At 34.3% G+C, this 27,964-nt stretch overlaps 1 protein-coding gene across 2 annotated transcripts in view; it reads left to right on the forward strand.

The window, feature by feature from the left end:
* The window catches only part of LOC126882307 (glucose-6-phosphate exchanger SLC37A2), a 191,249-nt gene that overhangs the window by 159,137 nt on the left and 4,148 nt on the right, over positions 1-27,964 (forward strand). For both annotated transcript variants that reach the window (XM_050647173.1, XM_050647174.1), the window contains 3 exons: positions 4,005-4,197; positions 8,790-8,938; positions 15,834-16,035. In XM_050647173.1, the coding sequence (XP_050503130.1) occupies positions 4,005-4,197; positions 8,790-8,938; positions 15,834-16,035 (544 nt within the window). The remainder of the gene's footprint in view (positions 1-4,004; positions 4,198-8,789; positions 8,939-15,833; positions 16,036-27,964) is intronic.

Here is a 27,964-nt window from a genome sequence, read left to right on the forward strand (position 1 = left end):
TGCACCTACCAGCCAGTTTTTGGTGTGTTCATTAGCGGGGGTAATCCATAAGACGCCTCCGCTAAAGGTAGTTCTGGCGAACTGCAGTGGATTACTGCTCCCCGAAGGAGCTTCATCCATTGCATCCGCAATCCTACTCTGGATCAGGTCAGCTTGAGCCTGATCCAGTGTTACCTCAGGATGTCGTCGATCTATGATCGCCATCCTGAGTCTTTGTGCGGCCTCTGTATAAGAGTCAGCAGGTCTGGGAGCCTGCTTCGTCTTTTTGGAGACCTGGGGTGGTGTAGCAGAGTACTCTCGGGGTCTCTTCTTACTTTCTTTATCGGGTCCTTTGTCTGTCCCGATAGCAGGTCTAGAAGAGCCCTCTTTCCTCTGCATCCTTTTCCGTGGTCGTTGTTCCCACGTCCCTTCTGCCATTTTTCTTTCCTTTGTCTGTTTCCTCTTCTGAGCCCCAGACAAACGTTTTTTGTCTGACAGGTCCATTCTTTCAGCCCCTGTCGTGATTGTATCAGCGGTTCCTTGAGTTCCCGCTGATGCTTCACTGTCGTGTTCTATTGTGTCCACGACAGTGCTTGAGCTGGAGGACTCGTCCGAGTCCGAGATCACTCCAGCCTCTTTTTTTTTATTTTGTTTTTGTTGGTCCATGTTTTATCCCACGAGTAGCTAGGGAAGTTTTGGTCACCTGTGCCAGAGCCCCGCATTAACACAGGAAGGCTAATAAAACCAGGGATTCGCCCATTTCCCGGAGTTCGCATAATAGCGGCTTAGCAACCCCTAAGTCCCGTAGGAGCATCCTCTACTACGCCAAACCTTCGGCTTATGCTGTTCCACCTTAGCTTGAGGGGATTTTTATTGTGGTTACCTTCCACTTGGCCGGCCGGTTAAGGCAAGCCCCCACACCTGGCAAACATTTCCTCAACAACCACCCGTCTGCCAGGCACGGTATGATAGCAGTCATTCACTCTCTCATGGAAGGGCTCATGTGTCGCACGATTTGGGCTGATACCAGGTCCTTCCTCCCGCGACACACGGGTCCTCGTCATTCATCCTCTCAAAGCACAGGTCAGCTGCCTCCCCTAAACTGTGCTACCACATGATCCGCGGTGCCTATTCTGTGGAAGCCCACATTATTTAGCAATCTTACCAGCGAGTGTGCGAGGAGCGTCATGCTCTCCGACAAGTCCGGAACTTCATGTCGCACCTCCCCCTCTCACTGGCTCACCCTATCAGCCATTGGGACGCGCCAGATGGGTCGTGGTCAACCCCCCGTGGGTTTGCAATCCGCAGGAGGAGGGAACTAGTCCCAACTACCGCAGACTACAATCCCCGGCTGGGGCCCGGGGTCGGATTTATGAGGACTTTTTAGATTTCATTTATGATGGTATTTTGAACAATCCTGACAATTTTCAGCTTGATGGTAATTATTGTAGCCTCACTCCTATTTTTGAGTCTAACTAGACCGGTCTAAAACCTGTTGGCCGATTTAAGTGATTTTTAAAACATGTTATAGCCTGATTCTTTAACAATGCCACTGTAATAATATTGTTGCTAAACAGGTAAATTTTCATTGTATACCGGATGTACCAATCAAACTGTGTTTTTTTTTCTCAAAGTTCACATCACCCTGTGGAATATTCTAGCATTTATAAAATACTGAAATTAAAACCCAACTATAGCCTCAGCTTTTTTTAACAGTCTGTTTTTTGATTCATTCGTTTATGTTGGATAATAAAAAAGTTAGATACTTGTAACAACTATACATGTTCTTCATCAATACACGGTGTTTTTAAATAAATGCGACAAACTTTAAGGGATAATTCTGCATGAAAAAATAATGACAGTTGGCTTTATAAACGTGTATCCGCAAATGTCTCGTTTCCGAGATACGGGATGTTGATTCTTACAAACTGACGAATTATTTTATTGCTTTAAATCCGGTTGAGATATGCCAATGAAATTTGGTGGCTTTCGAGACTTAGTTATTACACATTTTTTGACATAAAATTAAGAATTTAATATTTACCATTAGCGCGCATACGTGTAATATGACCGATCATATTACCCGTATGCACGCTAATGGTGAATATAAATTTCTTAATTTTATGTCAAAAAAATTCGCATTAACTATCTCTTAAAACCTACCAAATTTCATTTGCATATCTCAACTGGTTTTAAAACAATAAATAAATCGTTAGTTTGTAAGAAAAAATTCAACATCCCGTATCTCGGAAATGAAACATTTGCGGACATACGTTTATAAAGCCAACTGTCATTATTTTTTCATGCAAAATTGCCCCATAAAGTTTGTCGCACTTACTTAAAAACACCGTGTATTGATGAGGCACATGTTTAGTTGTTAAAGTATCTAACTTTTTTATTATCCAACATAAACGAATGAATCAACAAACAGAATGTTAAGAAAACTTGAGGCTATAGTTGGGTTTTAATTTCAGTATTTTATAAATGCTAGAATGTTCCACAGGGTGATGCGAACTTTGAGAAAAAAACACAGTTTGATTGGTACACCCGGTATACAATGAAAATTTACCTGTTTAGCAACAATATTATTACAGTGGCATTGTTAAAGAATCAGGCTATAACATGTTCAAAAAATCACTTTAATCGACCAACAGGTTTAGGAAATATGAGACATCAAAAATGACCAAATCTTTAAGTGGGCCGATTTCTAAGTTTATGATAGAATTATTTTATTTTTAAATTAAATAGGAATATTCAGTACAATTCATAGATTATCCAAGGAAAAATATTGAAAAATAAGCCAACGGTGGCAAACTTTTTAAAGACACCTTAAGAAACAATGAATTTTGCGGTGGGCATCAGAACTCATCGTTGGATCATGGTAAACAAAAAATTCAAAAAGATTTTATTAGCTTATGAGTTTCTCGAGCTAGCGCTGTTGAGATTTTTAGTTATATCGAATTTTGACTGTTTGCTATTACTCAGAAGTCAACACAACGAATTTTTTTTGCAAAAAAGGGCGAAAATAACATATTTATTATTTTTAAACCAAAAATAAGCATAAAACAAAAAATATCTAGACAGTGTTACCTCAAGGAATGTCTAAAGAAAATATATACAAAATTCCAGATGAGTTGGTTAAGTAGTTTTTGAGTTACAATGTCTACAGGCTTTGAAAAAAGCAGTCTTGAGAAAAACGCGTTTAAAGTATTGTCAACTTTTATTTTCAATAAATCTGTCAAATCAACAAGTCCGTCAAATCGTAAAGTGATGCACACCTGAATATGTTTTTGAATAGCGGGGTAATTTACACAAGAAAATGAGATGAGCTGTTGACCGTTTCTCACTACGCTCAAGCGCGCTGGCGCGAAATTGCTGCAAAGCGAGTCGAAGGTAGGGAGGTAAGGAGATAGTGTTGAATATCCCTATCTTCGACTCGCTTATCGCTTTGCAGTAGGTTCGCGTCAGCACGCTTGAACGTAATGAACAACGGTCAACAGCTGTTCTCATTTTCTTTTGTAAATTACTCCGCGATTTAAAAAGATATTTCGGTGTGCACCATTTTACGATTTGACAGACAAAAAAGAAATTGAAAATAAAAGTTGACAATATTTTAAACGCTTTTTCATCAAAACTGCTTTTTTCAAAGCACTGCATTTATTTTGAGGTGTCACCTCAAAAATTTGTCACCATTGGCTTATTTTTCAATATTTTTCCTTAATTTTTTTTTTGAATAATCTATGAATTGTACTGAATATGCGTATTTAATTTAAAAATAAAATAATTCTACCATACTTTCAAAAAAAAAATGTGCTTAAAATATCGATTTCAACCCCTTCGGCCCACTTAAGGATAGCTATGACACGATTTTGATAGGCAACCCATGCTAGAAATATTTGTCTATATATGAAATTTAATAAAAACAATGTTTCATCCGGAAATCAGATGGGTACAGATCGACCTATGTATATTCGGATCTTAGACTATTATGAACCTTTCTATCTAATATATTTTTGTTTTTTTAGGAGGTCCAAAGAAGAATAACAGAGCGAACGCAGTTATTGGCTCGTTCACACTCCGAGCCTGAAGAGCGGGCTATTGGATTCGTCGATGCTCTCCGTATACCTGGTGTTATTGAATTTTCTTTGGCATTGTTCTTTTCAAAGCTGGTCAGTTATACTTTCCTCTATTGGCTTCCATTATATTTAAACGCATCAAGTAAGTCATTCAAATTATATATGAAATATAAAAATGTATCTTATCTAGTTCAATTAATGTAAAATATCAATTAGGTAATTAGTTTATGCAGTAATTAAATGAAAAAATAGATGCATTTTGAAGAACAAAAAAATAAGGAACAGTGAAATAAGATAAAATAAACATTTACTATTTTTGATGCGAATTTACCACATTGTAGTTAATTCCCGTTAAAAATAGTAAATAATATTAACATGCTACAAGGACATAGTTTCAGAACAAAAGATAAACGAAAGTATCAATAAAACAGGTCAGAAAGAAATCGGCATGATTGGTGAAAAAATTACAAATGGTTCGTTTGGTATAGTTGATCCCAAACCCTTTTTTTCGTGCGTCATTAATTTTGACATCATATAGGATTTTAAGAATCTCGCAAATCATTACATGGCATTTTAGTTAAATCTGACCATTGTCAGAATATTTATATTTATATAAACATCAATATTTATACAAATATTTGCCAGAATATTAATATTTAAAATAGTTTAATGTAAAATTAAATAAATATAATATCAAATTTCATTATACAATTCCCGAATATGCCAATCACATAAAATATTTATATTTACGTCGTTGACAAAATCACAGAATAACTAACCACACAGAAGCGAATTTGACTGTCGTTTCCATTGATTTTGTTGGGACCGAAATATTTGACCTTGTGCACCACTTACAGAATAGAACTTGATGTTCTAAGGAATAGACCATTCCAAATGATGTGATATTTTTGACAAGTAGTTATTAATTAAATATGAAATATAAAATTTAACTATAAAATATAAATACAATATAAAATAAAACATATATATAAATATAAAATTTAACTGAAAATAACTGTCACTGTCAGTCGCAAAAGTGAGGTTGCACCACTTACGTGACGCATGAGCATGAAAATTATGTTACCGTTATCGGTCTGAGTTTCTCTTCTGTGTGGTTAGTTATTCTGTGACAAAATAAAAAGCTTAAGTAGACTGCTGGGATATACAGAAGACGAATACCAACTACCATATATAAACAGTATAACTAGATAGTAGTGATGTAACGAATGTCATTTTTTTAACATTCGCGAATACGAATGCGAATATCTGCTACTGACATTCGCGAATGCGGATGCGAATGCGAATGTCCAGTTTTTTAAATTTGTTTCTATTTTTGTAATGTTTCCTAAATTTTTAATGAAAATTTAATTGATATTTAGTGTAAATCAATCTGAATCTTAAGCTTTAATACCAAATAATAAAAAAAAAGTGAAGGCTGATAATGTGATTATACAAGGTTAAGTTCTATCTATCTATTGCCCTTCATTTGTCCAAAGTTGAATGTAGGCCTCCCCCTTACTTTTCCACTCTTCTCGGTTCAGTGCTAATGCTGTCGATCTGGTCGCTGCGTATCTCTTTAGGTCATTCGACCATCTCGTCTGTGGTCTGCCCTTTCCTCTTTTGTAGTCCCAAGGTCTCCAGTGAGTTATGGCTTCATTCCATCTTCCGTCTCTTTGTCTGCTCTTGTGTCCTCCATATTTACCTTTTCTTAATAAAAAAAGATGAGAAGTGAATAGATTTTGATTTTATTAACCTAATATTATCTTAAAATTATTTCTTTTCTGGTTTTCATATTCGCAAAACATTCGCACAAATTTCGCGAATGCGGATGCGAATGCGAATATGCAAAAACATGCGAATATTCGCGAATGCGAATGCGAATACGAATATTCGTTACATCACTACCAGATAGTACTGGGTAAAAAGGGGAAAACTATATCCAGGAGTTCTTCTATGACGAAAGACCCATGAGTGAAGTTTATACAGACGACCAGCTGACCTAATCTCTAAGGAGGAGATAGAAAAGGCAATATTAAATTCAAAAAACAATAAGGCACCTGGACCAGATGAAATCCGTTCAGAAATACTCAAAATACTGGATAAAAGAGGAATTTCAGCACTACATAAAATATTTAATTTTATTTATGAAACTGATTGCTATCCTCATCTACATTTATTCCTTGCCCAAGAAAGTCAATGCAAAAAGATGTGAGGATCGCAGGCTCATTAGCCCGATGATTCACACTTTAAAGATATTCTTAAAAACATTACATCAAGGATTATACAAAAAATGTGAATGGGACATCAGTGATTCTTAATTCGGGTTTAGGTAAGGTTTAGGAACAAGAGAAGCAATAGTAGCAACACAAGTGCTGGTCCGAAATTGTTACGATCAGAGGAAGGACGTGTTCCTAAGCTTTTTAGATTACGAAAAAGCGTTTGATCGTGTCCCAACACCACAAGTTAATGCATATCCTCAGGAAACTTGATATAGACCAAAAAGACTTAAGGTCGCGGCAGATTATCATGCACGCATAGTTTCCGGTACGTAGCGTAGTCTCCGAAAAACCTGATTTTACAAAGATGTGTCTGATGCGATACGTTCTGGACAGTGTGAATTGTTCATATTTAAAACCATTAACATCAATATTTTTCGGAAACTAAACGCTACGTGCTGGAAACGATGCGTGCATGATAATATGCAGAAACCTATAAGATGCATTGAAAACTTGTACTGTACTGACAATTCTATATCCAAACCCATACATACAGAGTGAGTTTTATGTATATAAACACTCAATTATCTCGAAAACGGCTTGCACGATTTTTATAGATTTTGGTAGGTAGAGGTTTTCTAATGCGTTCGATATTATAGTGCTAATTACATTGTTGTCAGATCTTCTGTTTTTCTGCAAATCTAATGAACTTTCTTATTTCAAATGGAACACCCTATATATTTTTTGCGTTTTGAAGTCCTTAAGAAATGCTGATATTTATTTTAAATTTTTTTTTATTTAAACAAATTATAGAAATCAATTTTATTGGCCCAGGTGGATATTATTTTAGGTTCTTTTGATAATTGGGAACAAAAAAGGTCTTTTGTAATTTTTCTCTAAAGTTAATCGTTTTCGAGTAATAAACAATTTAAAACTGAAAAAAATCGAATATTGACGATTTTTAAGGTTCTAAAACACAAGAAAAAAATATAATTTTTGAAATTATAAAGTACCTAAATTCAAGCCCAACTCTTCTTCTGATAGCTTCCCATAAGATTTTTTGTCACTTTTTATTCTAAAACATTGATTTTTAATTTTTAATGAAGTGCATATGAGAGGACGGGCGATCGGGCTGCATTAACATTTAAAATAACAATGTTTTAAAATGAAACAATCTTAAATTACTTATCGGTATCTGATAAAATAAGGCTTGAGGTTGAATTTGGGTACTTCGCAGTTTCAAAAATAAAATTGTTTATTTGTGTTCTTGAACCTTGGAAACGATTAATTTTAGAGACAAATTATAAAAGATCTTTTTTGTTCCCCATGATCCAAACAACCTAAAATAGTGTTTACCCGGGTCAAAAAAATTGATTTTTATAATTTGTTTAAATTTTTTTTTAATAAATGTAGCAATAACTCCGAAATTATGGTATTTAGGTATAGGGCATATAACATGAAAAATTATCAGTTTTTCTTAGGGACTTCAAAACACAAAAAATATACAGGGTGTTCCATTTGAAATAAGAAAGTTCATTAGATTTCCAGAAAAACGGAAAATATGACAACAATGTAATTAGCACTATAATATCGGTCGCATTAGAAAACCCATACCTACCAAAATCTATAAAAATCGTGTAAGCCGTTTTTGAGATAATTGAGTGTTTCCATACATAAAACTCACTTTGTATAAGAAGGGGTGTTCGACAGAGATAGGAATCAAAGTGAATGGAGTATTGATCAACAACATACGATATGCTGATGATGGTGCAATGATGGTGGAAAAAGACCAAATTCATGATCATCTCCAGAAACTTGGATGCACTTGAAAACTCCCCCGTAACACTGAATACCAAGTCCATTGAAAAAGTGAGCAAATTTAAATATCCGAGAATGGGGTTTTTTGAAGAATGGGCTTCGGACAGGGAAGTAAAATGTCGCATTGAGCAAGTTCGATAAGCTCTCGTAGAATTCAGGAAGGTACTGTCCTGTTCAGAGTTCGATCGTCAACTGAGACTAAGGTTTACTAAGTGCTACCTATGGTCGGTGCTGCTATATGGCGTAGAGGGTTGGACACTCAAAACGAGAGATATAAGCACAAATGTAGATGACCTTAAAAGAATCAACCAAGAACGCCAACTTTTCGAAACCATAAAGAAAAGGAAAAAAGGCGTATCTAGGTCACATAATGAAAAATACCAGTTCCTTCAATTTTACCCTCGATAAAAGTTGAAGTTGCAAAGTTGAAGTTTGCTTCAACTTTTAGTCGAGGGTAAAATTGAAGGCAAGAGCGGAATAGGACGCAAGAAAATGTCCTGGCTCCGAAACATAAGGCAATGGACAGGGATTAACGACATACATTCTCTGATACACATTGCAAGACAGAGAGCTAATGGAAAATGTCATCGCTAACATCCATTAGTGGATTTGCATCTGAAGAAGAAGAAGAAGAAGATGTAAAAACAACTATTTTAGCTATAGTAATAATTTTCAGCATGACGTCTGTTTTGTTTTTTAGCTTCCATGAGTGCTGAAGACAGTGCAGATTTATCAATACTATTTGACGTTGGTGGAATCGTTGGAGCCATAATCGCTGGGTATTTAACTGATAAAACCGATATGCCAGCTTGTACTTGTTCTATAATGCTGTTTCTAGCAGTTCCAATGGTATGTAAAATAAAAAGTACTATTTTGCACTATTATTACTTTTTCTTCTTCTTTTTGTGTCTAATATATACGTTGCGACCATGGGAGCTAGGGGCGGTAGTATTACAGGTTCTTTTTAATGTTAAGCATCTAAGGGAGAATAAAACCTCCTTACGTCAAACAAGAGAGCGCGACTGTTCCCGGCTTAAACTGGTGCAGCATAGTTGTAAATCTAAGGCTGTGGTCTCCAATAAATGGCCATAGGTTACGTACAGCGTCAATAAAGACGTTGCATACAGCCTTCGTCAGTCACCGGCAACTTCACGTAGTCAATAGGACTTTTCGACGCTTCTGTCATATATTAATGTGTATAATATTAATATACGACATGAGAGAAGCTCGAAACAAATGAGAAGCGTTGAAAAGACGTATACAAAACATAGACCATGATTATAAACACCGTAGGTCGCGTCCAAAGTCAGCTGTGGTCACCAATAAATGCCGTAGGTTGGATACAGCGTTTGTCGATGACCGGCAACAACATTCCGATCGTTGTCGTTATCAGTCAAGTGTGTTATTTCAACTTGTTGATAAGCAACTTGTCTTGTTCTTTTTTACTACCTGTTTTTCTAATTTCGCTAGGTTAAAACGTGTACCAGCCGTACGTTGCAATGCTCGAAAATAACTAAAGGCGCTGCTTCTAACATTTGAAGTCGCTCATAGCAGATAGACACTTCATTCGACATCCGATAGAGGCAGTATTCACTATTTATTGTATAAAGCATAAATACGCAACCATCTGCGTGACAGTGTAGGCAGCGTACGGCCCTGCGTTTATTGGTGACAACCGCCTGTGAAGCCATGCACAGCAATTTCATGCTACGTTCGGAGTACGTTAACATACCGCAACTGTTATCATTATTAAGCATATATAGGGTGGAAGGCACTTTGGAATGAAATTATTTCTGTCCTTGTTTTAAAAAATTTTAAAAATCGCTAAGGCCCCTCCATTTTTAAGTATAAATATACGCTTTTTAAACCTAAATTTAAATGTTCTGGGTGATTCACGCAAGCCTAACATAATCCATAAGCTTTATTTTGAATGGAACACCCTATATATTTTTATATTTATAAAAGCTGCTTAACAAACTGATTTCAACTAGCCATATGTATGGTGTATTATGAATAATACAGGGTAAAATTTTGAAATTATGGTGTGTGGAGACCACTTATGGAATAAAATTGTTTGTGTCTTTATTTTAGAAAATTATAAAAAACGCTAGGATATGTTTACTTTTAAATTCAAATATGCACTGTTTAAACATAAATTTAAATATATAGGGTTATTCACACAAAGCTAGCATAGTCCACGATCTTTAATTTTAATGAAACACCCTGTATATTTTTATGTTTTTAGAATCTGCGAAACAACCTCACATCTAAAAAACCTCACATGTAGGGTCTATTATGAATAATACAAGGTGAAATTGAAAAATGATGTATAATTTTCGTCAAGATATTAAATACCTACATAAAATTTTGAAATTAATAACTTATCAAACTTTAAATAATTTATAAAAATGTATACTATTTACTTACTTAGTCTTTTAAATCATTTGTTTTTAATAACATCCAATGTTTATTGCAATCTGTCTCATCACAAACAATAAGCAGTATGCATAATTATTGTAAAATAACATAGAGGGAACTTTAAATAATGGTATTATTTTTTAAATTAGCCCAATAAAGACATACATTTTCTAAACTAAGTATAAATCTATTGGGTTTTGTATTTTGTCTTGACGAAATTTATAAATAATTTCAAAATTTCACCTTGTATTCTTCATAATGGAACCAACATAAACTTTTTTGAGATGAGGTTGTGAATTAGCTTCTAAGAACATAAAAATATACAGGGTGATCCATTAAAACTAGAGATCATGCACTAAGCTGTACTTGCGTGAATCACCCTGTATATTTAAATTTATGTTTCTAAAGCGCTCATTTGAATTTAAAAGTTGACGTGTCCCAGTATTTTTTATAATTTTCTAAAATAGGATATAAACAATTTTATTCCATAAGTGGTTTCCATACTTAATAATTTCAAAATTTCACCCTGTATTATTCATAATACACGCTATATGATATATTTCGTTGAAATCAGGTTATTAACCCTTTCGTTCACCGTGTATTCAATTGAAGACAACATATCCTATAATTTTTTGTATGTAGCTCCATGTGTTTTTACCCTTGTAATACATTGTGCCCGATTATGGACATCCTATTCCATCCAATGAATACCTGTTCTGACATCTAACAGCTTTTGAACAAAATATTTATTTTTTTGAAATACAGGTTTCTATGTTTCATGCGACATTTATTTACTGACATGTGCAAATGCAATGTTCATCTCTGTATAAATAAAGAAAGACATTGTTTTGTAAGATACCATTCATTACTTATTAAATAAAAGATTTTAGTTTTTGTGTTTTGTCAGTATTTAAAAAAATATCTAAGAAAATCATTCTCGCTATGTTGCAAATTTCAGATTTGTAGCTTAAAGAAATTTAATTCGTGAGCGAAAGGGCTTTTAAAAATATAAAAATATACAGGGTACTCCATTAAAACTAAAGCTTATGGACTCTGCTAGACTTGCTTGAATCACCCTGTACATTAAAATTTACGTTTAAAAAGTGCACATTTTTATTTAAAAATCGACGGGTACTACCGTTTTTTATAATTTTTTGAAACAAGAACAGAAATAATTTTATTCCATAAGTGCCTTCCACACTGTATATTATTAAGCATACAGACGCGACCTACGGCGTGACTCTGTACGCAACCTACGACATTTTTCTCCCATTTGGTTCCAACTTTTTTCAGTTCTTACTTTTTTCATTATTTCATTCACGATCAGATTTAGACAAGGCGAAAACAGCGGGTTCGAAGGGAAAAATATTCCCATGAGATTTTTTTGCATAATCACATTCGTGAGACATCCCAGAATAAGGTTCAAGAAGTCGCCCAAGTGAAAAGTGGGCCAATTTTTCTTTAACAATTTTTTTTTAATCAAATTGCAAGAATCAATATTTTTGGCCCGAACAATTTTTTATCTAATTTTTTGGACCATTCTGGACAAAAAAGGTCTCTTATAATGTTTCTCTAAAGTTGATCGTTTTCGACTTATAAGCAATTTAAAATTGAAAAAAAAACGAAAAATAGCGATTTTCAAGGCTTAATAACTCGGTTAAAAGTTATTATTATGAAAGTCAATATATGACTAAATCAAAGTTTGAAGCCCCCCCTACAAGATCCTAAAGAAATTTTTGTCATTATTTTATTACTAAGCTGTTATTTTTAAGTAATAATAATAAGCGCCATGCACGTGTGCGGGGCTGTAAATGCTGAGTGCGAGAGAAGCTATTCCAGCAGTCCAATTGTGCATCTTACTCGCACTCACATTTACAGCAGCGTCAATACGATACAACCACTCATTGTTATTAATTAAAGATAACAGCTTAGTAGTAAATTAATGACACAGATTTCTTCAGGATCATGTAACGGCGACTTTAAACTTTGATTTAGTCACTTCCTGACTTTCATAATAATAACTTTTAACCGAGTTATTCAGCCTTAAAAATGGCCATTTTCGCGTTTTTCAAATTTTAACTTGCCTATAACTCGAAAAAGATCAACTTTAGGGAAAAATTATAAGAGACCTTTTTTGTCTAGAATGGTCCAAAAAACCTAAAAAAAAATTAGTCCGGGCCAAAATATCGATTTTTGCAATTTGATTAAAAAAAAATTGTTAAAAAAAAAATTGGCCCACTTTTCTCGTGGGCGACTTTTGAACCTTATTCTGGGATGTCTCACGAATGTGATTATGCAAAAATATCTCATGGCAATATTTTTCCCAACGAGCCCACCGTTTCCCACTTGTCTAATTGAATAATAGATTTCCAGGGGAGAGTTTATTGCAATTTATAGGTTTCTACAGGAAATATGTTTTCTAATGTAGATGTACGAGTACAGTAAAACCTCGATATAACGGACTTCTATTTAACGGGCTTCGGATATAACGGACAAAAAATCCGATCAAATGTAAAAAAATCAAAAACGTCCTATTAATATTATACATACTTATAGTATGGTATAGTTAGACCCAAACCCAGACATCCAAAGTGAAAGTTATCCTCCAACACCAAATTGTTCTATATGGTCCATATAATGTTCAGAAAAAAGTTACACCATTTTGAGCGTCGGGTTGGGGGGGAGAGGGGGGAGAAATCTGTAAATTCGTAGTTTTTTACGTTTTTCGTCAATATTTCTAAAACTATGCGGTTTAGCATGAACAACCTTCTATACAAAATTGTTCTACATTAAATTTGAAATAAAAAAGGCCCATGCATAACCCTTCAAAAATGAACGGTTCCAAAGTTACGGAGGTAGTATTCGCGGTGTGCAAGTACTTGGAAGGGATACGCGAAACTTTCTTAAATAATTCATATTGTCAATTGAAATTGTCAAATTGACGTACATTTCATACCTATTGTCATTTAGGAAGAAAAATTATATATATTGCTCCACAATATTAATATGATATGCAATTATTATATAAAGGTAAATTTAATTAATTGTATATTCCGATGGGTGAGTTGCGGAATTTAATTAAAAATGGATATAATAAAACAAACGGTAATTTTATTTTTGCAACGAAAATGTGTTCGTTTAGGTCTCTCGGAGAGGGTCGCGTCGGTATGTGTGAATGGTTCGCATGCTGCGTAGTGACTAAAGAAAGCAACCACAAACGAAGATAATGTTTGTATTCCTTTTCCCCTGACCAGATGATCACATAAATCACTATCAAGTCTGGCGTCTACTTTTACGGTTTTAAGAAAAATAATTTCGAATGCATAGCTAGCTGTTGACACATTAACTGTCTGATAAAATACTTAATTAATGAGGGTGCAGTTTGTTGCCGCATAGACGAACAGATGTCACAGGGTAAGGCCATAACCTTCGTATTTGAATATGCAGTTTGAATGACTAACGTTGTTTTGTTTTTGAGAAAAAATATTAAAATTACAATTAGCAAAAATAGTGATTAAAGCGTATCGCTATATGTATTTTGCTTGCAGTACTGCATTTTAATAACTAATTTTATTTACTACATACAATTATTTACATTTTACATTTAATAGCATAACCTAAATCTTATTTTTTCTTCTTATTTTTTTTTTGGACTATGGCCTTGACAATTTTCCGGTAACCAGGACCATATGATTGGCCAATATAATTAAAAGTGCGAATAAAAGTGCAGAGCGTAGAAACCAGGTGTCGCTTTTCCGAACTTGCACGGTCCCAATAGTATAATTGGTCCAAAAAAAGGCCTAACCCAGACATCCAAAGTAAAAGTTTTTCTTCAACACCAAATTGTTCTATATGGTCCACATATTGTTTAGTAAAAAGTTACACCATTTTGAGCGTCCGGTTTGGGGGGGAGAGATGGGGGAGAAGTCGATAAATTAGTAGTTTTTTTACGTTTTTCGTCAATATTTCTAACACTATGCTTTAGCGTAAAGAATGTTCTATAGAAAAATGTTCTACATAAAATTTAAAACAAAAAAGGTTCTATACATAATTGTTATAAAATCAACGGTTCCAGAGTTACGGAGGGTAAAAAGTGGAGATTTTCGATACTTTTTATATTTACCGATTTCTCCCCTCCCCCCAAACCCGACCCTCAAAATGGTGAGACTTTTTTCTGAACATTATGTGGACCATATAGAACAATTTGCTGTTGGAGGATAACTTTCATGTTGGATGTCTGGGTTTTTGGTATAGTTATACCATACATTGCCCAAAAAATATAAAAAGTATCGAAAACCTCGACTTTTCACCCTCCGTAACTCTGGAACCGTTGATGTTATAATAATTATGTATACAAGATTTTTTGTTTTAAATTTCATGTAGAACATTTTTGTATATAACATTGTTTACACTAAAGCATAGTTTTAGAAATATTGACGAAAAACGTAAAGAAACTACTAATTTACCGACTTCTCCCCCATCTGCCCCCCAAACCGGACGCTCAAAATGGTGTAACTTTTTACTGAACAATATGTGGACCATACAGAACAATTTGGTGTTGGAGGAAAACTTTTACTTTGGATGTTTGGGTTAGGCCTTTTTTTGGACCAGTTATATTATACTACCTCCGTAGCTTTGGAACCATGTATTTTAGAAAGATTATGCATAGGGCCTTTTTTATTTAAAATTTAATGTAGAACAATTTTGTATAGAGGGTTGTTCATGCTAAACCGCATATTTTTAGAAATATTGACGGAAAACTTAAAAATCTACGAATTTACCGATTTCTCCCACCTCTCCCTCCCAAACCAGACGCTCAAAATGGTGTGACTTTTTGTGGACATCGTGTGGACCATATAGAACAATTTCTTGTTGAAGGACAACTTTCACTTTGGATGTCTGGGTTATGCCATCTTTTGGATCAACTATACTATACTATTATCCCTGCCCTTACCAAGTACACTGCATAACAACGGGGTCCCCGTGGACCCCAAACGTTGTAATTTACAAAGAATTTCAATAAACTTTTTATTATAGCATATTGACACATTTCTAAATAGTCTGATTTATTTTAAAAGTATATTTATATATCGGACTTTCGGCTTTAACGGACTCCCCGTCCCCCCAATTAGTCCGTTATATCGAGGTTTTACTGTACTACCAGATACTCCATTTGGCTCTCTATCTGACAGATAGCTAATGATTAAAACGAATCATGTCTTGGGGGTATCATTTTTGTTGAATATCTTGGTAATAAATTAAATTTCGAAGCGAAACCGGAAAACACAATTACCGCAATCTAAATTAACTTTAAATCATTTTTTAGATGCTGTTCTATGAAGGCATAAGTATAGACCATTTAGGATTAAATATGATCGTTCTGGTGATAGTAGGTTTATTGGTAAACGGACCATACGCCCTTATTACCACGGCGGTATCCGCCGAGTTGGGCACACATCACAGTTTAGAAGGAAATTCGAAAGCTTTGGCCACTGTCACGGCCATTATCGACGGCACTGGTTCGATTGGTAAGTACATTTATTTTACGATGGTATTTTTTTACCTTGAATAAAAGGCGGAAATCATCTTCTGGCATGGGGATACAGCTAAACGACGACTCAACACTATACAGGGTGTATCATTAAGAATGTCCAATCTCCGAGTTGTAGATTCTAGACTTCAAAATATTAAGATTTAACCCAAATCACTTAAATAAACTTCTTAGTGAGTTACAGGGTGTTTTGTTTAAAAATTATTTTTACCCAGTACTTTAAAACTATTTGACGTATCCTTATCATACTTGGCAGAAAGTGTGGTTACTATACACTCTACTAAATTATGATAAACAAACGTTTTTAGCTACTACCAGAGGCGTACGACAGGGGATAGTGAATGGTTGACCCTTCCCAAATTCTACGCCACTGGGGGAATTACTATTTTAGCGCAATTTTTCAATTCTCAAATACTTTCTATGTAAATAATATACTCTTCATTCGTAACGATGAAATCATTAGTATGCGAAATATTTGAAGTTAAAAAAGAAACAGCACAGTTATTTTGATTAATTTATTATGATATGATTCATATTATTATCGTTAATATTTAAAAACTATTAGTACCCAGTACTTTTAAAACTATTTGACGTATCCTTATCATACTTGGCAGAAAGTGTAGGTACTGTACACCCTACTAAATTATGTTAAATAATCGTTTCTGGCTACTACCAGAGGCGTACGACAGGGGAGAGTGACTGGTTGGCCCTTCCCAAATTCCGTCAGTGACGCCACTGATGGAATTGCTATTTTAGTGTAATTTTTAAATTTTCCAATACTTTTTATGTAAATAATATACTCTTCAGTCGTAAAGATAAAATCAATAATATTAAAAGGAATGAATCCCTCTCATTGGCTGTATACCATAATAAAAATTACTTAAGGGAAACGGAGCAAAATGCAAAATTTAGACGCATGTCAAAATTTTCAACGTGTTTTAAATGTATTCATTTTTTTTTTCGAATCCTGAGAAAACTAATAAATATTTTTGAAAAATTAAACGCAGAATGAAAGATTAGATTATTACCGAGGGCCGAAAGTCCCTGAAAACTTATATAATCTTTATTTTAATAAGTTACAGAAGTGAAAATAAAAGAGAAAATTTAGTGATTTTTAATTGCAAATAAACTGCGCGTCATAGAAAACGGGCACCCTAAAAAATGGGTAATTTTTGATGTCGCGTATCTCCTAAACCTGTTGTCCGATTTAAATGATTTTTTGAATATGTTATAGCCCTATTCTTTGTCAATATCTTTGTAATAATATTTTTGCAAAACAGGTAACTTTTCATTGTATACCGGGTGTACGAATCAAACTGTTTTTTTTTTCTCAAAGTTCGCAACACCCTGTGGATTATTCTAGCATTTATAAAATACTGAAATTAAAATTCAACTATAACCTTAGGCTTTCTTAACATTCTGTTTTTTGATTCATTCGCTTATGTTGGATAATACAAAAGTTATGTACTTTAACAACTAGCCATGTTCTTCATCAGTACAGGGTGTTATAAGTCTAAAGTGTTTTAGGGACTAAATAAGTTCGACAAACTTAATGACAGTTTGCTTTATAATCATATATCCGCAAAAGCGGATCAGTGGAGAAAACAAAGTGTTTTAATTTTCGCCTGCATTTTACCCGATTTTCGCGTGGTGCAGCGAACATTGAATGCTGAGTGAGTGAAAAAGGTAAGGTATAAACTGTGCCCTACCTAATGCAAGAATAATATAAGTAAAAACGGTAAAAAATAGTATAAAATACTAAACGGACAAATAAAAGTGAGGTTAACAGCTAACAGATAAGCTTATAAACACTGGCGAACGCTGGTCAAATTTCAAGCGGTGTTGCCGGATTTAAAAAAAATAGAAACACCTGCCGAAAAACAAAAGCAATTTTGGTGCGTGGATAATTGGGCATACCTCCTCGTGGTTGAAACGGGTGTGCCCAGTTAACGCTACGTACAAAATGGCTGAGAACGAGTATAGTGTGGACGAAAAGACAAGAAAAAGAGGAGATGAATCGGAAGATGAGGCAGACGATAGCAGAAGTAAAAAAGTACATCGGTCGCCTGGGAATGATAGGCAACTAGAAAAAATATTGGAGAGCCTAAATATTATCACAATGGAAATAAGGGAACTAAGAGAAGAGCAAAAAGAGTACAGAGCGGAAATGAAGGAACTCAGACAAGAAAATGAAAAGCTGAAACAGGAAAACAGAGAAACCCAACAAAAAGTGGAAGAATTGGAAAATAAAATAGACAGAATGGAAAAGGACAAAAGACGAAATAATATAATACTGCAGGGAGTAGATATGGATACCTACGATCAAAACATAACAAAAGATAACGTCCAAGATTTTTTATGCAATGCACTAAAAGTTGAGACAAAAATAAAAAGCGCAAGAAAAATTGGAAGTAAATCCTGCTTGATTGAGCTCGAAAATGCAACGGACAAAGAAGAAATTATGAAAAATAAAGGCAAATTGAGAGACATAAAGGGAAAAGAAATATATATTAATGACGACATGGACAAAAATGAACGGATGATACAGGGTAAAATCAGAACGAAGGCAAAAGAGGCTAAATTGGAAGGAAAAAACGTCAAGGTAGGGTTTCAAAAAATAAAAATAAATGAGGAGGTATGGACATGGAATAAACATCAGCAACAACTCTTAAAAATAGAAAACCAAAACAGAAACCAAAAAAACTAAACGACGTAAATGAAACGGTAGCAACAACGGCAATGGACAAGGAGACGATTGGGATTAAAAACAAGAAAATGAAAACTAATTTGGGAACATGGAACGTAAGAGGCACTTATGAAACGGGAAAACTTAAAGAATTAATTAGAGAAACAAAAAGATATGAAATAGATATATTAGCTTTACAAGAAACAAAACAATTAGACACAGAAATAGTAGAAATAGATGATATAGTATTTTTTAAAAGTGGGGGGAATAACAGATTGCTAGGAACAGGCTTTATCATACAGAAAAGATGGAAAACCAGAGTGATGAATTTCAAGCCGATATCAGATAGAATGTGCACAATCAGGTTAAAAGGGAATCAACGAAACATAAGCATAATAAATGTACATGCACCAATAGAAGACGCCACCGAAGAAGACAAAGATGCATACTATGAGCAACTAGAGAGAGAATATGACAGATTACCAGCATTTGATATCAAAATAGTAATGGGAGACTGCAATGCTAAAGTGGGAAAAGAGGATATATATGAAAATATAACAGGAAAATACAGTAAACACGATGTATCAAATGATAATGGTCAACGAATTATAGGTTTTGCCACAGAAAGACAAATGGTAATAAAAAGCACATACCAACGCAGAAAAGATATACATAAAGGAACGTGGATTTCCCCTGACAAAAGGACAATAAATCAAATAGACCACATATTAATAGAGAAGAAGCACGCCCATAATATAATAAATATAAAAAGTATGAGAGGAGCGGAATGTGACTCAGATCACTTTTTGGTAAGAGCAGCCTATAGAATAAATGCTAATATAAAGAAAGACAATCAAAGGGACAAAGAAATCAAAAAACAATTCAACACAGCAATACTAAAAGATAATATGACACAGAAGAAGTACGAACAACAAATAACCAGCAGACTAAACGAAGAACCAGAAACACTAGACCCGGAAGAAAAGTGGGAAAGCATAAAAGAAGCAGTTTTAAACACCAGTAAAGAAATATTAATTAAAGGTAATAGAAAACAAAAAGCAAAAGAATGGTATGATGAGGAATGTCAAAAAATAGCAGAAGAAATTAGAAAAATAAGAATAAAAAACTTAAGAAATAATAGTGACATTAGCACACAAGAATATAGAGAATTGAAGAGAATTATGAAGAGAACATGCAGAAATAAAAAAAGAAAATACAACGAAGAAAAACTCAAAGTGATAGAGGAAAAATTCCAAAAAAAGGAAATAAGATCCTTTTACCAGGAAACAAGAAAAATGGAAAGGGGATATCAGAAACATAACCCATATATGAAAAATGAGGAAGGAATATTAATAAATGAACCCGGGGAAATAATGAGAAATTGGCAAACTTATTTTACACAACTTTTAAACAAAAACGAAGAAGAAAGGGGAACAATCCAGGAAATTGAAGATGACCATATAGTAATAGAAACACCTACGAGGGAAGAAATAGAAAATGAAATAAGAGGGCTAAAAAACAATAAAAGCCCAGGAATAACGGAAATATCGGCGGAAATGATAAAGGCAGGAGGAAAAAGACTACACAAGGAGATACATAGCCTGATAAAAAGTATATGGGAAACAGAAAGAATGCCAGGAGAATGGACCAGGGCAAGGATATGCCCCATACATAAAAAAGGTGATAAAATGAGATGTGAAAATTATAGAGGTATCGCGTTGCTAGAAGTCGTGTACAAAATATTGACAAACATCTTAAGAAAAAAGCTGAATCAATACACGGAAAAGATATTGGGCGAATATCAGGCAGGATTCAGAAGTAATAGGTCGACGATAGACCAAATATTTGCGTTAAAAGAAATCCAAACTACGTGCTACGAACATAAAATAGCAGTATACGTCCTGTTCGTCGACTTTAAACAGGCCTATGATACGGTAAAGCGGCAACAGATGTACGCACTAATGAAAGAAATGGGCATACCAAGTAAAATCGTCAGGATGGTAAAGATGACTATGGATAACTCCACAAACGAAATAGCATGGAAGGGACATAAATCAAATAATTTTGAAACAAAGGAAGGATTAAGACAAGGAGACCCACTATCAACGACTCTTTTTAATGTAATACTGGAAGGAATAATCAGGAAAAGTAAAATAAGCACACAGGAAACGATTTTTAAAAATGGCCACCAATGTATTGCATTCGCAGATGACCTAACATTATTATCGACAAGTAAGAAAGAGCTAACAAAATTAATGAGCAATATAATAAAACAAGCCAAACCTTTTGGTCTTCTCATAAATAAGGAAAAGACAAAATACATGATAATGGGAGAAACAGATAAAGAAAATGAAGACAATTTCACATTGGAGATAGAAGGAGAAAATGTATGCGCATTTAAAAGAGTTTCAGAATTTACATACCTGGGTGTAAAAGTAGATGAAAAGGGACATGGGGAAGGGGAAATAAAAGCAAGAATAGCAAAAGCAAACAAAAAGTATGGAGCATTGCGTCCATTAATGAAATCCAAAGATGTGTCAAGAAAAACAAAAATAAGAATCTACAAAACAGTTATCAGACCTACAGCTACATATGCATGTGAAACATGGGTGCTTAAAAAATCAGAAATAGACCTTTTAGAAAGATGGGAGAGGAAAATACAACGAGCAATATATGGAGGCGTGAAAATAGACGGTCAATGGAGAAGAAGAAATAATAAGGAACTTGAAGAACTATATAATGAACCAAAAATAACGACGGCAATCAAAGCACAGAGAATCCGATACTTAGGACACATAGAAAGAATGGGAAAGGCGAGAATGCCAAAAATGGTTCTATTACGTAAGCCAATACAAAAAAGAAGAATAGGAAGACCAAGAAGGAGATGGAAGGACAGCGTATATGAAGACTTAAAACAAAGTAATATTGTAAACTGGAAAGAAAAAGCTTTGGACAGAAAACAATGGAAGGAAGTGGTGAAGAAATGTATGGAAAGACTATAATGTTAAGTGTAGTATTAAGTGTTTTATACAAACAAATGTAATATTGTATATATTATAGTAGTATAGGATATAGCATTATATATAAATATGTAATAGTAATTGTAAGGAAAAATTAAATCTTTCAGCCCTAGGCCTTCACGGCCTGTTGAGCTTAATAAATAAATAAATCCGCAAAAGCTTCGTTTCCGAGATACGGGATGTTAAATTTTTTCTTACAAACTGATGATTTATTTATTGCTTTAAAACCGGTTGAGATATGCAAATGAAATTTGGTAGGTTTTAAGAGATGGTTATTGCGCATTTTTTGACATTCAACTAAGAATTTTATATTCACTAATGGAGCGCATACGGGTAATATGACCGATCATATTATTCGTATGTACGCCAATGGTGAATAAAAAATTCTTAATTGTATATCAAAAAATGTTAAAAAATTACGTCTTAAAACCCACCAAATTTCATTTGCATATCTCAACCGGTTTTAGGGCAATAAATAAATCGTCAGTTTTTAAGAAAAAATTCAACATCCTGTATGTCGGAAACGAAGCATTTGCGGGCATATGTTTATAAAGCAACCGGTCATTATGTTTTCATGCAGAATTACCCCTTAAAGTTTGTCGTACTTCTTTAGAAACACCCTGTACTGATAAAGAGCATGCCTAGTTGTTAAAGTACATAACTTCTGTATTATCCATCATAAATGAATGAATCAAAAAACAGAATGTTAAGAAAACCTGAGGCTATAGTTGGGTTTTAATTTCAGTATTTTATAAATGCTAGAATATGCCACAGGGTGTTGCGAACTTTGAGAAAAAAACACAGTTTGATTCGTACACCTGGTATATAATGAAAATTTACCTGTTTTGCAAAAATATTAATACAGTGATATTGACAAAGAATAGGGCTATAACATATTCAAAAAATCACTTAAATCGGACAACAGGTTTAGGAGATACACGACATCAAAAATGACCCATTTTTTAGGGTGCCCGTTTTCTATGACGCGCAGTTTATTTCATTTAAAAGAACTTTTATTTATTCTAAGGGACTTTCGGACCTCGGTAATAAAAGATGATAAAGGGAGAACTGATGATAAACTTCTGTACGAATAACGAACTTCGAATAAACAACACCTTTTTTGACCACAAAGACCAACACAAATATACATTCAATAATACCCGTGGACAAATATCTATGATAGATTATGTTGTAAGTAACAAAGATATACATCCATCAAAAATAATTGACGTAAGATGCCTCAACTCAGCAGATGTAGGTAGTGACCATAGCCTAGTATTATGTAAAATTAGAATCACCATGAAATGCTTCACACCTAAAAGAGTGGCACCAACACAAACAAAAATCAAAGTCGAAGGACTAAGTACGGAATCCACGGAGTACTTATATAGAAAAAGAATATCAGAGAAGATTGCTGATAATGAAATAGAAAACGATAACATCGAGGAAAGCTGGGAAAAACTCAAAAGTAACATAATTAACGCAGCAACAGAATCACTTGGAGAGAGGAAAGTAACGAATACCAATATATCAAAAAAGAAAACCCCATGGTTTCGAGAGGAAGTTAAGATAAAATGTGAAGAAAAGAAGAAAGCCTTTTTACAATACAGAACACAACAAACACAACAGGCATACAACCACTATAAAAGAATTAGAAACGAAACAAACACTTTAGTCAGACAAATAAAAAGAGAACACTGGGAGAGTTTCTCAAAACAGATGGAACACGACTTCTACGGAACACAAAAGGAAATATGGAGAATGATCAGAGGACAAAGAAAAGAGATGAACGAACTAATAAAAACGAAACACATCCAGAAGAAAACTTGGGCAGACTATTTTCGATCTCTGTTTGCTAAAGATAACGATAACGAACCACCAACACCTGAAGTGACAACAAACGAAGAAATAAATATTGAAGAAGCAGAGGTAACGGAAGCATTAAGGAAATTAAAAAATAGAAAATCACCAGGAGAGGACCGAATATCGAATGAACTCCTAAAGTATGGAGGACAAGACCTGACCAAACAATTATTAAAACTAATCCAAAAAATAATAGAACAAAACAGAATACCACAAGAATGGAGATCAAGCATCCTAATACCTCTCTTCAAAAAGGGAGAAAAATCGGACACGGATAATTACAGAGGAATTAATTTATTAAACACAACACTAAAATTAACGACCAAAGTAATAACAAACAAACTGAATAAAATTATAACATTAGCAGAAGAACAACAAGGTTTTAGGTCGGGAAGATCATGCACCGACACTATATTTATAATGAGGCAGATTCAAGAAAAATCGTTAAAATACAACAAACCGGCATACTTATGTTTCGTGGACCTTAAGAAGGCATTTGACAGGGTAAAATTGAAGGACGTTATCCATTTATTGTACGCAAGAGAGGTACCTCTAGGAATAATTAAAACGATCGAAAATATCTACCAGAACAACACAATAAAAGTAAAAGTAGATAAAGAACTAACTGACCCAATTGAAGCTGGTAATGGGATAAGACAGGGAGATTCCCTAAGTCCTCTGTTGTTCAACCTGATCATGGACGAAATAATAAAAAAAGTAAGAACAAAAAAATGATACCAGATGGGAGAAAAACAACTTAAAAATAATCTGCTATGCAGACGACGCAATACTAATCTCTCAAAGTGAAGATGATTAACAACGTATGCTGCACGAATTTAATATAACTGCTAGAAAATTTAACATGTTAATTTCCCCAAAAAAGACTAAATGCATGGCTATAACAGCAGATCTAATAAGGTGTAAATTAGAGCTGGAGGGTCAAATAATAGAACAAGTCATGGAGTTTAAATATCTAGGCATCACACTATGCAGTTACGGAAAGCTTGAAGCAGAAGTGGAAGATCAGGTGAATAAAGCAAACAGAGCCGCAGGTTGCCTGAATGAAACAATATGGAGAAATAAAACATCGGAAAAGAAGTTAAAGGCAGAATTTACAAAACAGTCATCAGACCAATAATGACATACGCGGCAGAAACACGACCTGATACAGACAGGACATAAAGAATGCTAGAAACAGCAGAGATGAAAACATTGCGAAAAATCGATGGTAAGACGCTGTGGGATAGAGCTAGAAGTGCAGATATACGAAGGAGATGTAAGGTGGACAACATTAATAACTGGGTGAAAAGCAGAAGAGTAGAATGGAACGACCACATAAGCCGAATGACAACAAATAGAGTAGTAAGGACGGCGAGAGACGGTTCCCCAATAGGAAGACGATCAGTGGGAAGACCACGAAAACGATGGAATGACAACTTACTGGAGGCATATTGAATAACAGACAGAGTAATGTCTATATAAAAAGAAGAAGAAGGTAATAAAGTAGTCTTTCATTCAGGATTCGAAAAAATGAATACATTTAAAACACATTGTGTCATTTTTGACATGCGTCAAAATTTTGCATTTTGCTCCGTTCCCCTTAAGAAGTAAAAATCTTCCTTTGTAAATGGTATCTTCTTCTTCTTAACTCAGGCGAGACTAGTTAGTCTATGGCACTTGGTCATAAGACCTTTGTACCAAAACCTGTTCTTCTCCTTAAACTTTAATAAGTCCTGTGGCCTCAACGAAGGCCGACAGTTTTCTTATTGGTAGTTTTAGAATCTCTTCTGATTCAAACCTCATTTGACCAGTGAAGTCCTGCCTTACATCACCTAGCACACTGCAATGGCATAGTATGTGTATGGCAGTCTCTTCTTCCATTTCGCACTTTCTGCACCATGGTTCATTCACCTTACCTAGTTTGTATTCGCGGTGTGCAAGTACTTGGAAGGGAAACGAGAAACGACTGTGCGCGAGTCCGGAGAAATATTGCAACTATCTTAAATAATTCATATTGTCAATTGAAATTGTCAAATTGACGTATATTTCATACCTTCTGTCATTGAAGCAGAAAAATTATATATTGCTCCACAATATTGATATGATATGCAATTATTATATAAAGGTAAATTTAATTAATTGTATTTTGTTTCCAGTACTGCATTTTAATAACTAATTTTATTTACTACATACCATTGTTTACGTTTGCATAACATAACCTGCATCCTATTTTTTCTTCTTATTATTTTTTTGGACTATGGCCTTGACAATTATCCAGCAACCAGGACTAATATAATTGGCCAATATAATTAAAAGTGCGAATAAAAGTACAGAGCGTAGAAATAGAGGTCACTTTGCCGAACTTGCACGGTCCCAATAGGTGATTTCTTAAACGGCAATGTCGAGTCACCATTTCAGTGACCGTTTTGATCTCTCGTTTATTGCGGTTCATCAAACTGTTCGAAAGTTTTTTATCAATATTCTTGATTATTTTTTTAGTCTGAATTTGCCCTTGAGTGGTTCTCCATTTATTTTGATGATTCTTTATCAGCTATTTCTGAACCTCGTTTTTCATAGCATCTTTAGTGATGCCACAGAAAGGTTCTGGGCCTTCAAAAGTTTCTCTCGAGCTTGTTTCGCTAACATATCTGCTCGTTCGTTCCCATGCACCCCTTCATGACCCGGCACCCATATTAAAGACACTTTATTGTCTTGTGCCAGGTTATTGAGGAGATCTTTGCAGTTTCTCACCAGTTTTGATTTGGTGAGAGGGTTCTTTACAGCCAGAATAGCCGATAGGCTATCTGTGGAAATGTTGATTCTTTAGCTTTAGGGTCTTCATCAATGAATTCATCAATGCAATGCAATGAAGCAAAGCTTCAGCCTGGAACACCGTTGCATTTTGACCTAGGCTGTAAGATTTATTGTAGTTACATGTTTGCCCAAAGACTCCTGATCCAGTACCATGGGCAGTTTTAGATCCATCAATGAACCATATTAAGTCCCCATTAATATTTGGGACTTTTTGTTCTCTAGATGGTATAATTGTGTTAATCTTCTCAGTGAAGATTAGTTCTGGTGTCATCATATCTGAGTTCATCATAAAGATGGATTCCTCAAGTATAGTCCCAGTAATGTTTGACGCAATTATTGCCGTTTAATAAAACCACACAATTATTTTGATTAACGTATTGTGTGGTTTCATTTTTAACTTACTCGAAAAAACATTTTGCAATGTTCGGTGGGGATATGACTACATAACGTACTCTATAAGACTACGAGTACATACAAATTAAAAATATAATGATCAAAATCCATCAACAAGCTCCGGAGATATTAATCGCAGCATATGTTTGAAGAATCAATTTCATTTTTTGAGTGCACGGATTTTAATAATTTCCTTCCACTGATCCCGAGCTGATTTCGTTAAGACGTCATTTTTAAAGATTTATTAACTACTCTGTTGAAGTTCAAAGTGTACTCAAACTTTTATACCTTGAACTTCAAAATGGTGCTATGGTTTGTTTTTAAACCAGGAGGAGTAAACTAAAAAGACAAATTCACACCCAAGAAAGTCACTAGAAAAATCACCAAATACATCTTCTTTTTTGATTGACCATATCGGCCTTCGACGCTAATCCATAAATTATTATATTATACTAATACGTCGCTAAAGAGTTCTAAAAACAACTGCTTTTTATATAAAAGCATACAAAAAGTCTAAACATTAAAGGAATAACGCAAGAAAACACAAAAAACTATGAAATGCCAGTAGTGTCAAAATTTCATAAATGTCATTAGTGTCAAAATTTCATAGTAGACTTGACTCAGGTTGGACCAATTACAAACAAGCATTACGGCGCGGTAAATTTGAATTAATCCTCTTGGTTTAAAAATAGACCATATTTATGCTTTTTCTCATGAGCATTTTTCAGTGCATCACAGTTTTTCGATTTCTTTCTAACGCATTAAATTGTATATGACAGAAAAAAAGGCACGTCGGTGATTACTTTGGTAATTATTCTAGTTCGGTGATTGTTCTAGTTGTCGATAGATGGATAATGTCGATAATAGAAAAAACATTATTTACTAATTATACAGGTTGTCCCGAAAATATTGGTCATAAATTATACCACAGATTCTGGGGTCAAAAATATGTTGATTGAACCTAACTGACCTTAGTACAGATATGCACATAAAAAAGTTATAGCCCTTTGAACTTACAAAATGAAAATCAATTTTTTTCAATATTTCGAAAACTCTTAGAGATTTTTTATTGAAAATAGACGTGTGGCATTATTATGGCAGGAACATCTTAACAAATAATTATAGTGAAA

The sequence above is a fragment of the Diabrotica virgifera genome, chromosome 3 (genome assembly GCF_917563875.1).
Source record: "Diabrotica virgifera virgifera chromosome 3, PGI_DIABVI_V3a".
Classification (NCBI taxonomy): Eukaryota; Metazoa; Arthropoda; class Insecta; order Coleoptera; family Chrysomelidae; genus Diabrotica; species Diabrotica virgifera.